General features: G+C 41.8%; 1 protein-coding gene and 2 long non-coding RNA genes across 4 annotated transcripts in view; 1 reads left to right on the top strand and 2 right to left on the bottom strand.

Annotated features, from left to right (window-relative positions):
• Positions 1-414: 414 nt before the first annotated feature.
• On the bottom strand, positions 415-4,596 carry LOC116449441. Of its 2 annotated transcripts, XR_004242386.1 has the most exons (3): positions 4,452-4,596; positions 643-762; positions 415-552 (listed from the first exon to the last, which is right to left on the bottom strand). It is a non-coding gene; the product is annotated as an uncharacterized LOC116449441 (long non-coding RNA). The 2 variants fall into 2 exon arrangements; XR_004242385.1 differs by having other exon boundaries at positions 415-762.
• Positions 4,597-4,658: 62 nt separating this feature from the next.
• Positions 4,659-14,404, top strand: LOC116449439. The gene is made up of 3 exons (XR_004242383.1): positions 4,659-4,744; positions 6,312-6,383; positions 14,322-14,404. It is a non-coding gene; the product is annotated as an uncharacterized LOC116449439 (long non-coding RNA).
• KBTBD12 (kelch repeat and BTB domain containing 12) overlaps positions 13,056-17,460 on the bottom strand; it is a 33,141-nt gene continuing 28,736 nt past the window's right edge. The window contains exon 5 of the mRNA XM_032120955.1: positions 13,056-16,374. Coding sequence (XP_031976846.1) covers positions 16,205-16,374 — 170 coding nt within the window. The 3' untranslated portion in view covers positions 13,056-16,204. The remainder of the gene's footprint in view (positions 16,375-17,460) is intronic.

The following is a 17,460-nucleotide window of genomic DNA, read 5'->3' as shown; positions in this document are numbered from 1 at the left end:
GGCACTCGCACCTGTGTAAGGTTGTGTCGAGGAACGCGTGTTTTAGCTACCTGAAAGTGTAGCGCTGGTTTAAAAATATTTCAGCTGATAAATACATAAATAAGCACTTAGAATTTTTTTTTTCTGGTTGTATGTTTTTGTATGGGATGTTGTAGGCCTTGCTCTGCAGAAAGAACCTCCTTGCACCTGCCACAAAACACCAGTGTCACGCATCAGATGGCAGAAAGAGTGGCTGTGTCCAAATGGCTCAGCTGCCTTTGGCCATTTAGAAGTGACGTGTGTATGTAGTTCTCTGGAGTCTCTGTGGTCAATGGAGATACAAGTGAAGAAATACTCTGCTTACATTACATCTCTGGAGAAATTACTCTGCTTATCTCACACATGTTTTCAGATGAGATGAATCATCCTCCAGAGGTATTTATCTCTATTTATAATAGAGGGAACTAAGGTGACAACTTCAGCCTAGATACCTGCATTTTAGGTGTCTGGTGTCAGTGTCCCGCAGTCCCTGCCTGCCCGAGGCCGTGTGTAACGCACCCAGGTCCAGCTGAGCTTTAATAAAATATGAAACATTGCTGAAAATGTGAAGCTTTGGGCCACGTGTCAAGGAAGTCAAGGGACATCCACACATCGCTGTGTCACCTGGCAGCACCAACAAGGGAAACGTGCTCACGGCGGATGATTGTTTGAGGTGTTTCTTTCCAAGAACCACTCAATGTTCTGTGTATTTTCCAGGCCTTTACAGAAGGAGTTATCAGTGGTCTGAATGGGAAGGTAAACAGAAGTCAAGGGAAAGATTAAAGTAAATAGAGGTGCTAATACAAAGCTATTAAAGTCAGTGTATACACTCTATCAAATGCATAATGGTTTCCACAAAATCTCCCTGATACTTTCTAAGCACTTAGGTATGCTTTGTTTGATTATTTGTTTCCTACTTTTCTGAGATAAATTTAAAAGAGCAGCCCTAGTTTCCATTTCTTTTTTTTTTCCTTTTACAGTTTTTTATTGTTGGACTGTATACCTGCCCTTTTCCAGGCTTCTGAAACCACACATCTCCTCTGTGAGTTACTGAAGACATCTGCCAATGGGTGTGAGAATGTTCTAATTCTTGTCCAGGATTGCTCATGTCAAAACATCCAGATTATTGAAACTGGTTTTAATCCACCCATTTCTAGTCAGAGATAAAGCAACTGCTTTCCATCTGACATGCTGTCTTGCAGAGTTGATTTGATAAGATTGTTTTGACTTAGTGATGTGAACACTTTACTGGTTTATCAGAGCTGATAAGTGGAAAAGGGAGAACCAGCAGTGGTTCTGTGGAAGTCTGGAAAAGGAAGCACAGCAGTGATCAGGGCAGTGATGGTAGAAGCATGCAATGAGATGCCAGAATTTGCACAGTCACACGTGCTTTTTGTGCTAGTAAACTTTGTCTGTCCCATAAGAATAGAGAAAAATATTTAATAGACTGTTATTTACATGGCCCACCTGTCAGACTTCTTGTGTTCCTGTTTTTATTTTTTAAAGTAATTTTAGACAAGAAGATAATTTGGTTTTCTACTGTAAAAAAAAAAAAAAGTATAATTACATAGAATTTTCTACTTAGACAGGGAGGATGAAAACTCATTAGATTTTGCCTACATCTCTATTTTGTCTATCCTGGGCATGAACAACTTCACATTTTGGGTTGAAAACAATACAGTCCTACAGGGGAAATTTGCCATTGAAGTTCAATTCTAGGTAGAAAAAAGGGTTGCTGAAAGCAACCTTTCCTTGGATCCTACAGTGGAAAAAAGAAACTGTTTTGCCAACTGCAGTAAAAGAATACACAGAGAGGAGACAAGTTCAGCTCCTCTGTATAATCAGGTGTCACTCTGTAGAAGTGAAGAGCAAAAGAAACTGAAGATACAGTTCCTGGGGCATTATTACAGTAAAGCTGTGTGAGACACTGAGTCCAGTTTTGGCCTGGTGTGACTCCCTGACCTTGACAGTTTATCTTGGGGAGCTATTTTGGCAGCCAATTGCAGACAGTGTGACCAAAAAGGAATTTTATACACTAGGGCTGATTTTTACACTGTTTTGGAAGCACCTACTACTGCAAGAGGACTCAGTGTAGACTGGTGCCAGCTGGTACAACTGGAACGATGATGAAGAGGAGGAGGAGGATAGCATGTAATCAATAAACTGCCCTGTAGAGAACAGCAGCATCTGAGAAGCAGACGTAGACTTAAAACAACTTTTTCTTTTCATGTTTTGCCATCTTCTTTGAACCAAGTCAGTCCCTTTTATGTAACCAAGCTAATCCTGCTTCAGAAATAATGTAATTTAGGACCATTAAAAACATTAGTATTCACTTACTGGCACTGAAGTTTGTTAGCCAGTGTGTTCAACCATTCCACACAGTGCAAATCTTCAGCCTTTACTGCAAAATTATGTATCTCAATATACCTCTACTGCATTACTGCAAAGCTGACATTTAATTATTGCTTTTCAAATCAACCTTAGCTCTGTGGTGACTGACTACAGATGCTGGACCTAATTGTGCTGAATTGTACCCTGATGCAAACAGCAAAGAATACATGATTACTTCAATAGCCAGAGCTAAAAAAGCAGAAAACAGGGGCAGAGAGTAGAAATGGGGAGAGCAGCAAAGATGAATTTTTCTCTGCCTCTAAATGGTTCCCTTTTGTTCTAGCCATTGCTTGCAGAAACCAGCTACAATCTCTCATTGGTCACATTTGTCATGTCTGTGACTTGCTCATGCCCCGTTCCCACACCAGTACATTTTATCAGTGTGTCAAGGATTGCCTGCTGTGCTGAGCAAAGGCCTTTCCTTACCAGGGAGGATGGAGGAGTCCCTCCAGCTGTTGGGATCCTGGTCTCAGAGCACCTGTAGGCTGGAATGGCCAGAGGGCATCACAGAGCTATTGTTTGTACGCTCGTGTGTAAGTGCACACACACACACACGGATGTTCACTTTGCAAAACAAGGCTAGCTCAGATTTGCAGCATCAGTCTGCAAGAGCAGTCCTGGGCAGCAATAGCCCAGCAATAGCAGTGTTTGGATCCAGTTCTCTGCCAGCACTTGTCTGTGTAACCACAAGGTGGAAGAACTGCTTTACTTATGGTGCCTTCTCAGCTTACATGAAATGCACACAACTGTGTAGGCAAGTTTTATTACCGTCATTATTTAATTGCTGCAGTGCATCAATGCCCAAGGGCCCCTTTCAGGACCAGAAGTCCTTGTGTTAAGTGTAATATGACACAGTCCACAGTCCTGCACAGAGCTTGCTGCAGACAGATCCCGGGCCCCACGCGGTGCTTCAGGAGATCGCTGCGACCTCTCTGCAGAGTACAGCTGTACCACGAGTCCCCCGAAAAGATCATCACGTGGGGAGCTCCATGAGATCCTGCTCAGATGGAGCACCTGCGTCTCCAGTGCTCTGACAGAGTGTTCCAGGGACCAGCCCCAACTGTGACATACTTGACATCCCCTTTGCCTGCCACCCCCATGCTGTCTCTCAGGCTGTTTGACAGGTGCTTGTTAAGATGTCCATAAAGATTTATTTATGCAGGTAGATGGGCTCTAGAGGTGGTAGCATGTGTGAAACAAGGTCACAAGTGGAAGCTCATGATCTGAATGACAGCTGAGCACAGACATAAGGATGACCTTCAGGAAACCCTGAGTAGACAACATCCCTGAAGTAAATAGTTGGCTACTAACCTAAAAGAGATTTAGCTGCTAGCTCCCTAAGGCCAACAGCCAGACTCCATTGATTTCCACAGAGCTAGAGTTTCCCCTGTAGTCTGTAATCAGCAAACAATCTCCCAGCTTGCCTGAGGACCACTAAGCAGCTGCCAGTTACAAGTGGTGTTCCCCAGGGCTCCACACTGGGGCCAGTTCTGTTTAATATCTGCATCACAGATCTGGACAAGGGGATGGAGAGCACCCTCAGTAGGTTGCAGATGACAACAAGTTTGGTGGGAGTGTTGATCTGCCAGACAAGACACTACAGAGGGATCTGGGCAGGCTGGACTGATGGGCCAAGGCCAATCATACAAGGTTCAACAATTATGAAGTGCTGGGCCCTGCACTTGGTTGTTTCATAGCTGTGCCCATTTGGAAAAAAAATTCAATTTCAATATCTAAAATGAGATATGCAAACCACTGATTAAATAGAATATATCAAAAGAAGTAAGCTTAATTTCCCTGCCAGGCATAAGTCCAAAATTGCAATGCACAAAAGCATTTCCTATATCATTATCAGGACATGAGAGGTTAACTGAATATCTTGCTACTGCTTTCCATGAAATGTTTTGAGTCCTGAACTCCTGTTATGACTCACACCCTTATTTCTCAAATTTGTTCACCCAGGTGCTCCTAGAACATCATTTTATTCCATGTATTTATGACAATGCTTAATAAGGTATCTAAAGTACTGTATAACACTGTACCTTTAACGAGCTGTGCTCCCAGCTGGCAGCATTACAGCAGTGCTTTCTCAATAACGAGGATCCTGACTTCTGGCTCTGATAAAAAAGATCTTCTCTGTAACATACATTTTGTGTAGCACAAAGAGTCAGTGGCTAAACCCTGATGTTGTCAGAGAACAACAACAAAACTGCAATAGGAGTAAAGAGCAACAACAGAACTGCAACAGGAGCAAAGAACAACAGAACTGCAATAGGAGCAGTGTTTCATCCCGCATCTTCACGTGAAACCTCAGTATGTCAAGTAGAAACGAAAGGTAATGTGCAGTTTTGCAATGAGAGCAGCACTATTGATTCAGAAAAAGCTCTGTAATAAAGCTACCTTCTGTTTGCTAAACCATGCCATGAGGGGGGCAAATTATGACAAATTATGGTAAAATTATGCAGATCAGCCAAAAAGGTCAGACAGATACTTAGCACCACCAGTTCATGCAATATGGGCAGTTGAAATATATGCAAGAAGAATGAAATGGTTTTACAGCCTTCCCTGAGGGATGCAGTGTTGGCCACAGAACATCAGACCAGATTGATAATGGCTGGTCCTCAGCTGACAGCCTGCAAATTGTACCTGCTCATGGTGAACCAACAGGTGAGTGTTTCAGCAAGACTGAAAGGCCTACAGCTAATACAAGGTTAAAGTCGCTGCACCATCTAAATGTTTCCCAGGTGTTCTCTTCCTGCTTCTTTACGGTTTCTGAAGTCTTCAACATGGTTTTTTTATGTTACCCCCCCCCCATAGATTGGTTATTTTTCATGCCCTACTTGTTTTTCTGTGTCTTATCTAACTAGATACTGTAAAAAATTATAATAGAGCTAACTAAACCAAACATTTTCATATTTCTAGGGATTAAGAACTAGCTTTTGCTTCTATGATTTGTTTTTTAATCATCAAACTATTGACCTGGAACCATTGTTTAAGAAAACCCAAAAACCCAACAAACAACAGTGTTTGGAACATTAAGGAAAAAGTGCTTGTTTTGCAAATACTGATGTCAATTTTCCTTAAGGGCCTATAGACTAGTAGCCAGATACATATAGCTCTGATAATGGACTAATTTACATAAAAATCACTGCCAGTTTGATTGTAACATTCCCCATGTGGAAATCGGCCGGGGCTGAAAATCACCACTATTTAACCTGAGAGCCTTTACACCTTTGCAGAGACAGCTTTTGGCACAGAGCCTTAACTTCATCTAGAATTTTATGAAGCATTAGCAAAAATACCTTTCGTGCTACAACCCCATTGGACCTGTATTTGGGAATGGAAAAGTACCAATAAGAGCAGGCTGTTTAGTTTTCAAGTCAGCAAATCTTACCTGACACTGGGTCCCTCTAGTCCAGCTGGAAAGTTCTGACAGTAGTGAAATAACAACGTGAACATTGGACTTCTGCATCAGCTGTTGTTTTTCAAATCAATGTTTGGCTATTGAATTTGAATAACCTCATGCACACAGGGCTGTGGAGTTACATTCCCCTCTTTCACACAAAGCTGTAGTGGTGGGGTGCACACAGAGTGGTGCTGAGCTCTGCCTGTAGCTGCATAGCTTTTTCATGCAAATGAAACATGTAATACACTGACATTTCTGCATGCAGTAATTACCATGTGCATACTTGAAAAGAAAATGCTGTACATGTAAAATTCTGCTTTTGATCCTGGAATAGAACTGATTTCTGTTTATTTTATGGATATTTGAAGCTCTTGCTGAATAATTCTGTGATTCTTTCAATTTTGATCTCTTGACAACATCAGCTTTTAAATCCAAACTCTTTGTAAACTACCTTTTGAGTGACTGTGTTTTCCTTTTTTTCTGGAATTCTGAGCAGCAGCAGAAATTCATCAAGTAAATTATCTTCCTGGCTTTAAAACCAAAGCTGAAACCTGAACTGTTCCATTTGGTACGTAGTGAATGAGCTTTGATTTGATTTTTATTGTATTTCATTCAAACTTTATTATAAAACATCTCCCAGGGACACTTGCATGAGAAACACTTTGCAAGTAAAACAGCATTGTATTTCCAGTCTCCTGTTTTTGAAGGTTATTGTTACATTTTTGTCATGCTTGCTTATCTCCATAATAATCCCTCGTATGGCAGACAACTGCAGCAGTTAGGTCGTAGAGCTAGATGTCTCTGTAGGTTTTTCTAATGGATTTTTTCCCCCTACTACAAAAGGGTTTCAATGTGTCATTAACCCAGTGACCAGCACTTCTGCAGTCAGACTGTGGGCTGTCCCCAGGCAGCTAAATTTCCAGTGTTCTCTGACTCCAGTTTTGTCTCAGCTGGTTTACTGACATGGAATTTGGTGTAGATTTGAGATCCGTCAGAAACCTGTTATGACTTAGATCGAGCAGATGATCTTTATGGATGGTTCAACAGTGGGTTTTATATTGATCCTAATAGTTGGTTCCTTCTCTAGAATTTATACCCATATTTTTCAGTGGAACAGTGGTGACTTTCTGCAGGTGGATAATTTCAGGTTTGGATTCAGGTTGGGCATACAAAATGTTTTCTTGACATGCCTTTCCTTGCAAAAATTGCAGTTTAAATCCAAACTAGATATAAATGACAACATGACACTTCTTTTTATTGACTTTTGATTACTATCTATTTTTCAGTCTCAGAGAAGGCTTTTTAAAATGCTAACATTTAACAGGCTTGGTTTCATCCTGCTTCTATTTCTATCATTGGCCAAAAATCCTGCTGGTGGGTCACATCCTCTGAGTAGACATCCCTGTGGATCTCCTAATGCACTTTATAAAATGCATCCAGTAAATCCAATAACAATGGAAATATGATTAAATACACAGTGAACACATAGCTCCAAAAAAAGCAAGCTATAGCTTCACTTTGAATTTTTACTTATAAAGATTTACTTTCCTTATGAAAGTAGGCCATATAAATCTTTATTAATATTTACTTAGCTCATCTAGGGAAATGAAACAGTAACTACACTCTGATCTGTGCAATATCAGAGTAGTAAAAACACATTAAAGTCCTCCTTAAATGCAAGTGAGCAGGACACTGGCCAACTAGGAAGAGCAAGAGAATTGCTAACACGCCTGAGTTTTACAGACACGCCAAGAGGCTTAGCAGCCTTTAGTGAACGTTGCTGTTACAGCGGCTTGCCTGAAATAAGAAACAAAGAAATCAGATTAAAGACTGAGCAGCTTAGGGCAGCAGCATTAGTATGGCAAATTTCCTGGCAAGAGAGCTGTGATTTTGGGCATCAGATGGCTGCTCCATGCTGCAGTGCTGGGTAGCAGTGGATTCTTCATCCCTTCTGAAAAACACTGAACAATAACTGTCAGGAAGGTTTTATCATCTGTGAATACTGGAAAGAGGGTGAATTTCCTGTCCTGTGGTTTTGTTCATCTGCTATTTGGCATCTTTGTGTAAGAGCCTGAGAAGCCATCAAGCAGTAAGCTATTAATGCACCAGCTATGACAAGGCTTTGGAGCAATTTCAGTCTCTGTATAGTTGACGGTTTGTCCCCTCAGAGCACTCCAAAGAGCTGGCTTTACAGTGGGCTGGCTGCAGAGCCGAGGTGAATGCTGGTGCATGAAGGCATGCTTTGATGGGTGAATTTTGAAGTGGCAGTGCTGGCACAAGCAGCTGCTGTGCCACACACCCCTTAGCGAGCACTTGTTCTCAGTGCCTCTCTCTGTGCTGTGCCAGTATAAGCAATTTGTAGCTTCATGGCAACATGGACTACAAAATGACCTGGTTGCAAAATGCTTTTTCAAATCCTGCAGATGAACTGCAGATTTAGTCTTTTTTATGCTCGTTTAGGAGTTCTGACTGCAACATGAGTGAATACCTTAGTTAGCTTCAGCTGAGCCTGATAATTAATGAGAGCAGCGAGCATGTAACAGCTTGGGCTTCAGCATGGGCTGTCCAAGCCAGCTAGAGATCAGACTGAATTGCTCCGACAGCTGGCACCTGCACTATTGAATCTTCACTGCTGATCATTACATCTGGCTTGGGTACATCTATTCAGCTTAAAATCACATCTCACAGCTGCAAGATGGCCATAGCTTTGCCTAAATGGAGGTGTGTCCCTGCTAACAGAAAAGAGGAGATGGAATCAGACGCCTTTAAAAGTCACTTTTCTTCTTACTTTTTTATCTTCTTACCTTTCCCTCTACACTTTATAGTATACCTGTAGACTGTTCAAGTAGTTAAGTGGGCAACACAACCTTAAAAGGTGTCATTACTGAAGGATGCTCAAGCAATAAACAAATTAAGAACCTCTTAACTTTTACTTAGTTTTATTTAATTCAGTAGCTGAGCAAGTAGATGCCACATTGTTTCAGCAATACTGTAAAACCCTTTTATGCATGTTCTGTAGGTGACTCCCTGGATGCAGCAGGGCCTTTTAGTGGCTAGTTAAATGCATCACAGATTTGTTACAGAGCTCCCCAGAGAGCTGAAGTTTTCCTATAAAACATGTGGTAGGTCATCTAAATTCAGGTCTCAGTTACCCAGTAAATCTACTACAGTTCTGCAAAGCACCTTCTCTTTTTTTCTTCATAGCAACTGTGGCTATCTAAGCAGCATATTTTATTAAATCAAATCTGCTTTGAGAAAAATACAGTTCATTCATCCTTCTAATTACTAATGTTCAAATTTAGCCTCAGTTAGTGACCTCTCAATTTGCTGAGATTAGTTCTGCCTGGGTACAAGTGAGACTGTCTACGAAGGCACATGTAATAAGCCCTACATTCCTTCTTCTACTTAACACATCAACAATTAGATATGTGGTGCTGCTTTTCTGTGAAGGAGTAAACAAAATGCCCTTGTTGGCTGCAAACATCTGATCTCTCCTTTCCCAGAAAGGCTCAGTTTCTCAATGCTAGGGCCAAGTATGTTACCAAAAATCAAGGAGGTGAGAGCAGTGCAACAGTGCTAGTGTTCTACCACTGTATAACACTTTCTGATATGTGGATCTCAACATTACAGACATGTGAGCCACTCCCTCTGAACACACCAAGGCAGACCCACAAAATGAGTAGGAATATATTATTATAACTATTTCATATGGGTGAACCTGGGTGGGGAGACCAGATGCCCAAGACTAGTAAATGGAGTAATTGAACTGAAAACACACCCCAGAGGTTCACATTTCCAATCTGTGCTCTCATTACAAGACATCTTCCTGTGATCCTCCTCCTCATACTGGGAAGCCTGGAAAAGCCTATTGAAAGGGTATCAAAGCTTTTTATGTTTGGATTCAGCAGTTGTTTTAGCCACATTTGAAAGGAATGAGTCAGGAATTTGTGTATGTGGGAAGTGGTTTCCTCTCACATTACTGCATGTATGGATGAAATATATTTCCTCTACTATGAAGTTGCTGAGTGAGAAAATAAAGTAGTGCAGCTGACTGGCACTTTAGTGGCTGTACTTGGACCCTGATAATGAAAAGCCAGTGGCCTTGGGAGGCTGGCTTGGATAATGCATTCCACAGAAAAGCTGGTGAAATCACTTGTATTATTATAAAGAATGACTAGAAAAGGACAAAGTGGAGAAGAAATACCAATATTAAAACCTGATAAATTAGAGACCCAGTTCTTTAGTGAAACCTGGCCTGACTGAAAATGCAGAAGGAAATCTAGCTTTAAGACGTGAGCTATAATGCAATAATGAAGATGCCTCCCTCTGTGCTTCAGGCAGTTTTTGTAGCAACCAGTGTTCAGGAATCAGAGGTAATGATAATGGCTTGTGCCTGCAGTCATTACAGCCGTGGCATGCACAGTATGCGAGGCATTTAACATCAAACTCACCAGCACCACGCAGCGAGACGTGGCAGGGCTGAGTGGATGCAGGTCACCTCCCAGCCCTGGTCGTAGCCACAGCACTTGTAGCATTGCAGAGCAGGCATGTTTCATCTGGTATGAGAATGAACAGCAGAATTTGGGCTGGGGCTAGTGATGCCTTTTCCTGGTCTTAAAATCAAGAGTCAAACACGGTTAGAAGGGGAAAAGGGATTTTACCTTGGTATTTATTTCAAGGATCCTTAGGTGCACACGTTCAGGTCATATGCATATAAATGCACACCCCAAGTATATCCCCAAAGATCTGGTGTAACATTATAGGTTTTACTAATTAGCATATCTATCAAAGATTCCCCAATGAGAGGCTCAAGTGAGCCCCCCTCCCCAAGGAACCTTCCCCTGGATGGTTCTATCTTGGTTTACAGAATGTGTTCTGGAGAGGACCTTGGGGTCTGGGGCACACTGATCCCTAGCTACGAAGCTTCTAAAATGTTTAGTCTCTCAGCTTGACAAACAAGTCCAAGAATGTAGGCAAAAAGCACTAAGAATACAGAAGTTGTAAAAAAGGTATAACAGGGGTATAAAAGAAATGGCAAAAAATCTTCATGGCATCACTAGAACCTGCCTGAAAATGAGTGTCCTCAAATCCAGGGAGCTGGTGTGATCTTCCTTTTGTCCTTCAAAGCTGGTTTGAGGCTGGAGTGATAGGCTTCTGTAAGGTCAGGAACTGGTGAACACCCCAAGTGGCTGTTCCCAGCTTCTGGGGAACTGAAGGAGAAATAAAGGAGTTTAAGGGCTGGTCAGATAAATGGGCCGAGGAAGAAATGGGATTAGGGGAAGAGAAACAGAAGAGACTTGCACAAAGGTTTTGAGAAAACACTGAGCTTCTGAGGAGAGCGCTACAGACAGCAAAAAATTGGAGAAGGAATAAGACACAGGGGAGTACTAAAAGATTTCTCCATTTGTTCCTTAGCTCAGCAAGGCATTTAAGGTTCTTTTTGACTTGAAGCCCAGAATAGTTACAATTATTTAAAGAACGACACTTTCTTTTCTAAGTACTTTGATGAGCTAGGCAGAAGACAGAGTTGCCAGGTATGTTTTATAAAAAGGATCTTACTGCTGTCAGTAAAGAACTTCTAAAAATAATGTTATACATATGTATATAAAACACATACACTTTGTGGACATTGTGGAACACTTAAAGATAAGGTTTGAAGGTAATTCCTTAGGCAGGGCAGGGCAGGGCAGCCTGTCAGGAGCCACAGCTCCACACCATGCTGGGTCTCTCTGCTCCAGCAATACAAACATGCAGCCCCAGCCTGGCCTGTGCCGTGGGTGCAGCCAGGGGGGATTAGTGAATCACTCCATCAAACACCAGGCAGGGCAGTACACACTGAGACATTCACCAAGAGGGAAGGAAAGTGTACTTCCGCCTACTTTCTATGTATATTTTTGCCATTTCCAAATATTTCCTTTGCTTTCAACCTCTACACGTCAAATGATAGTAAATTGCAAATGTACTAGCTCCAGCTGAGCACAACTGGGGGTGAAATAGCTTTTCTTTGAAGCTGGAGCTAGAGTCCACTTGAAAAGCTGTGGGGAGAGCTACAGACATTTGCAAATGAGAACTGAATTTCTGACCAGGTGATCCAAAGCATTGTGATTCATGAAACTTATTTTCAGAGGAGCTACATAATCCATTAAGAGAGCAGCCAGTGAAAGGGAGCACCCTCATAGCTAAGACAGCAATCACTAGGTAAACAGCTTATTGAAAGAAGGTTGTTATCTTCCAAATCAGCAGAAAAAAAGCAAAGATTAGATCTTTATGAATATATCTTAACATTTAAAAAAATTATTCTAGCTTTTTATTTTTATTGTTTGGCAGATGATCCTGGATCTCAGTGTACATCTCATGTAGAGGAAAAAATACAGGATCAGGATCCAGGGCAAAATCCTTTTTCTTCTGAACCATCCCCAGGGGGAGATAGGGAGGATCATTCATCCCACCTTGGCTCCACCACGTGTTGTAACACCCTGGGAACACTTCCCATCTCTGTTATTGGCCTCTTGTATTGATGCTCCCTCAGCCTCTTCCCTGGAGCATATTTGGGAGTGCTGGTAGAAGAGGTGACAGCTCTGCATGCACCAAGGAATTTTCTTTTGGCAAATCAAGGCTTTCTGAGTGGCAATGTGTGTCTGCTGGAACACAGTACAGATGCTGCCCCATAAATTTCAATATTGCACACATGCAAAATGCGTGTGTGTGTTTGCCTGCTGTGGGCAGGGACTGAGGCACAGGCAACCAACCCCAGCAGTGCTGTGTGAGGATAAGTAGTCAGATGCCTGATGGTTTCCTGTGTGAGCACATGTATGAAAACAGACATGAGAAATCTGCAGGGATCCTTACGAAATCAGTTATCTCTGGGCAATTTCAAAATAAAACATTCGCTGGGGATAAAAATGGAGAGCTTCAATTAGCTTTTTGTAGCATTGTATTTCTTTTTTCTTTATTCCCTGTGTGCCACATGACCAGCTACCATTCCAACATTTTTCTTCATGTATGGGAACTGATTAAGTACTTCAGCACTTCAAGTGAAACTGTAGTATATGCTTTTTCTTCATAACGCCCCACTCATTTAAACAGTCGGTAGCTTCCAGCACTGCTTACATTTTCGAGTTATGGATGATATAAATCCAGCCTTGGTGAAACACTCAGCTACCTGCTGCTCAGATGGAAAGAGGCTGCAGTAAAATATTATTTCAGTGAAACCCACACTTGGTTAAGGTTGGAGAATGCATACTCTGTAATTATTTCATTTTTATTTTTGCATCAGGTTTTGTCATAGAAGACATCAAGACTCTTAATGACTTTCACAGCAATGTGAAATTACCCATGGACATAGCAGACCTGCAGATTCTTATACTCTCAGAAGGATTTTGGCTGAGTTCTATACCTCTCAATAAGCATGGTTTCTGCTTCTGCCTTCAGACAAGCTACACTTTCAAATAGTGGTTTGGAAATCATAGTCATCCCAAGGGCAACCCAGGAACTGAATGGGGCCCACATAAAATTAAGAAGTTAGTGGCCCCATTCTAGATATTTAATCCAGAAAAAAACCCCATTCCCCTGCTTGATAAATAGTGTTAGACATTCTGAGTTGGGCAGAAAGAGAGACAGACACATGAGGGTCCCCACTGGCAGTCAGACCCCGTGGGCAGCAGGAAAGGTGATGCTCAGTGCAGGTGGCAGAAGGTTACTTGGCCATGCTGCATGAAAAAAACTCTGTTAACTGCCCAGTGCAACTCAAGCTCGCTGATTGCAAGGCCAATATATAAAATATATGTCATTACTCTCCTCAGTTACCAAGACAGACCTTCTCAGAGTATATACTTTCCTTCCATCCAGCTCATTAAATATCAGTCTAAAAAGCAAAGTGCAAAAGAAACTGCCAGCTCACTACTGGAATAAAAGTTTAATAGAAGAGTGTCAGCTGAGTTTCACATACATGGTCAAATATGACTAATGAAAGATTGCAAGTATCTCCCTTCTTCCCTTGAAATATTCCAAATAGACTTGTCTTTCAGAGAGTGAAATCCATTAGATTAGCCCAGGCTTTAAACCACAAGAACCATAAGGAATAGACCACAGAGCAGAGACCAAAGACCAAAAAAACCCTTTAAAACATTCTTCCTTAAAAAAAAAAGAAAAAAAAGATGAAAAAACAAAATCAGTAGATACAATTGCAGAATTTGGAATTTCACAAGGAAACCCATAATGGATACTCAAGAGCATTGCTTCCAGCTGCCTTAAGAGCCATGTAGAGAAGATAGAAAAAAATTACCTTTATTTTGCAGTAACAACAAAAGTTGAAGGATTTCCAGTATTGGATGATTATTGATTGGAAGAACTTTCTGCTGACTTTGTTTAAAAACTTATTAAAGCAGAGTTTGCCTCCGTGATCTTACACCTACAACTGTGCTTGGTTACCAGAGGGGTTGAGATTTTAGGAACTGGTCACTGATTTGTACCACTGAAGTTCATGGTTGTCACAACTCTGTTCTAGGCCGATGATGACCTACATATGAGCAACGGAAAGAAAAAAGGATGGCTGAATAATACAGAAATGATACAAACACAAGAGTACATGTTTAGGCTGTGACACACATTCTGCTTGGGAAACACAAAGGAAGACAAGCAATTAGCTGTAAGGCTCATGGATTTTCTTCTTTTCTACATGTTTTCCTCAATTTTTTTCCCCTCAACTCCTTTATTGTCTGAGCATTCCTCAGTGTCCTACTGGAGTTATCAGGAAAACTTACTGATCTTCCCGCTAACAGTTTTTACATGACAGCTTAATAGTCCCTCTGGATATTTATAGAATAATTCATGAATAACAAAAGTCAGAATTGAGAAAGGGCTTTTGGATCATCCTCTCCATCCCTCTCTGCCATAAACACTGCAGTCAAAAAAGCAACAAAAAAAGCTGACATTCTTGCAGCGTAAAACATGATTGAAAGAGAATATCAAGATGCTCTAAAATATAAACCCTGGAAGTAACTATGGGTAAACTACCTGATGGACTCCCTCATTTCTTTGCCATTTTTTGTTCCACTTTTGTTGCTGCTTTTGTAGTGATCAAAAGCCACTTCTTGCTGACAATGATCATTCTCATACAATATCATAGTTTACTCTTACGTTTGCCTCTGACATTCAGTCTGCATTGCAGCATGCTGTCATTTACAACTGTGGCCCAAGAGCACAACTGAGATTTCCAGTTCTCTTGTCCGTACTGCCCAGGCAGTGACAGATACACTGCAAGGTAGGCACCAGAGAACTGATGAATAGTTATTGGTAATTCAAAGGGGATAGCAGTTCTGGTAATAATTTTCATTTTAACCTATTGTCTTCAAGCCCTACAAAGGCTAACATTGCCTTCAAACAGAAGCACTGTTTGAATTGTTCCTCTTCCCTGTGATTATAACCAATTTTGTTGGTAGAGAATTTGCCTTATGCTACTTCTTTAAAGCTATTCCTATTATATAAACCTTTATTGTTTAGCACATCTCTTCTTTCCCTGTAGCTGCAATGCTGATATGCAAATACTGCTCTCATTTATTACTTTTACTTTGTACCCCCTTCTTCATCTCTCAAAGGAAGTTTATTAACTGAGCTCTAAGGTCCTGGTCACACCAGACCTTGTAAGAAATAGGATCTATGTGAAAATTTAAGATTCTTCTGGTCTTTGGTAGAGATTGCCTACCGACCCTGCTGAAAGACTCATCTGTGACTTGCTGCCAAAGGATTAGTTTTCTGCTAGCACAGGTTCCATCTATTAGCAAAGACAGGATGTCTTGACTGTCCTGTCTGTGCTTTAGATAACGTTTGCAGGAGCTGGTGTTCTTGGCTAATGGACCTTGGCTAATGGGATTTTGTTTCACACAAAGGCTTTTCTGTGTTTTCCCTTTGCATCAGTCAATTACAGTCTGGCACTTGTTTTCATCAGCTGAGTTCATCTATTTCTTAGCTTCCTGGGTAGCTTAGTAGATCCAAGTGGGATGAACGGCAGAGGAGGGATTTCCCTGGCTAGAACTTTCTGTCATATGTCTGCTGTGAACTGAGCCCTGGGCTGCCACTTCGCCTGTGAGGCAAAGGGTCCCAGCAGCCCAGGCTGCACCCAACACTGGAGCTTGCACAGCCAGATTGAAGACGAAGAGCCACACACAAAGGCTGGACAACCTTGGCTTTCAACCACAGAAGTCCAGAGCACCAGTACTAGCAAATTAAGCATCGTCGGAGAAGCACAGCTCAAAGGCAATTCTGTCCTTAAGCGCGTGTTGCCATTTCCTCTCTGTGGGACTCTGCTGTGATCCAGAGCCAATGCAGCATTTGTCTCCCCAAATTCTTCAGTTTCTGCAGAATCTGGAAGCGCTGAGGGTCACTGAACTTCTATTGGTCCACTAAATCTGGGGGAGGAGGGATAAGATCCCGCGGGTTCAGCCGAGCCACAAGGCAAACATCGTAACTGTCGTGCATGAGGACATTGGTGGCCACCACGTTCCACTGGTTCTCCCACGTATCCAGCTCAAGGATCTCTTTGGTGATAACTTCATGACGAGCTGAAAAACAGAGGCAACAACAGCAGGGATCAGGGGGCAAGTCAAACAGGATCAGAGAGGTTTGGGCAGTTGTTATTATGACCTTTCTGAAAGTGGGCAATAAAAAGGTAATTTCTGTGGTGCTAACACTGTGCAAAGAGCACGAGCTACCAACATACAGCAAATGAAATAGTGCAGATGGAAGTCTCCACAGTGCATTCAGTCCTCACGCTCTGGGTTCCAGGGACAAAAGCATCAAGTACTCCATCTTGGTACAAGTATGCAGGTGGCATTTTATCCTGCAATCAGTTGTCAGATGCTCATCTTTTAGAGACAGAGTATTGCCTCTTGTTCACAAGCATGCCTACATGCAGTGGGTTCTTTTCTTTGCCCTGACCAAGATGCAGTTCTCAGGCTGCTGAAGGCACTCAAGTACTATGGCTTTTCTTGGGTGCACAGTCTGGACATCCTGGCTTCTTCTAGTTGCCTCCTGCACATGGCACATGTGTACCCCTCCTCCACATGCCTCTGACAACCATTGTTGAGGCATAACAAAACTGAGTTGGCCCCTCACAAATAAAGACAGAAAAAACCCTCCAGGGCTCTAAATGCACTTTAGATGCTCTGAAATGCTGAGGAATTGGTCATGGACGAGCAGGTTAGAAGAATGCCATTAAATCACAGCCAATCTCCAGACAAGAAACTTTTTACAGGGACAAACTAAAAATGAAAGAATCGCCATGAAGCAGAGAACCAGCAGTGCTATATTAAACAAGACCACAAACCCTTTCTTTGCTAACAACAGTCCTGAACTCTGCAACAGTTATTACTCAAAGCCAAGTTCTTTCCTAAAAATAAAACCATCTTTCATTTCTGCTCACTTTTCATCTTAAAGTTGCTTTCTCACAGTAAGTAACCTTAGCCTAAACTTTCTTTACTTTGAGCTGAGGACATGCACGTGCTTTGCTGTCAGATGAGCCTCAGGACAGATGTATTAAAAGCAGGGTCTCAGACTTCCAAGAGCAGACAGGTACCAGGATAAGAACCATCATATCAAGAAACATTGAATACTCAAAGCTGTTTGACTGAGTCTTAAGAAACTGGTGA

Source organism: Corvus moneduloides, chromosome 11 (assembly GCF_009650955.1).
Source record: "Corvus moneduloides isolate bCorMon1 chromosome 11, bCorMon1.pri, whole genome shotgun sequence".
NCBI classification, from domain to species: Eukaryota; Metazoa; Chordata; class Aves; order Passeriformes; family Corvidae; genus Corvus; species Corvus moneduloides.
The sequence above is the reverse complement of the archived record's forward strand: the minus strand, read 5'-3'. Positions and strand labels throughout refer to the sequence as shown.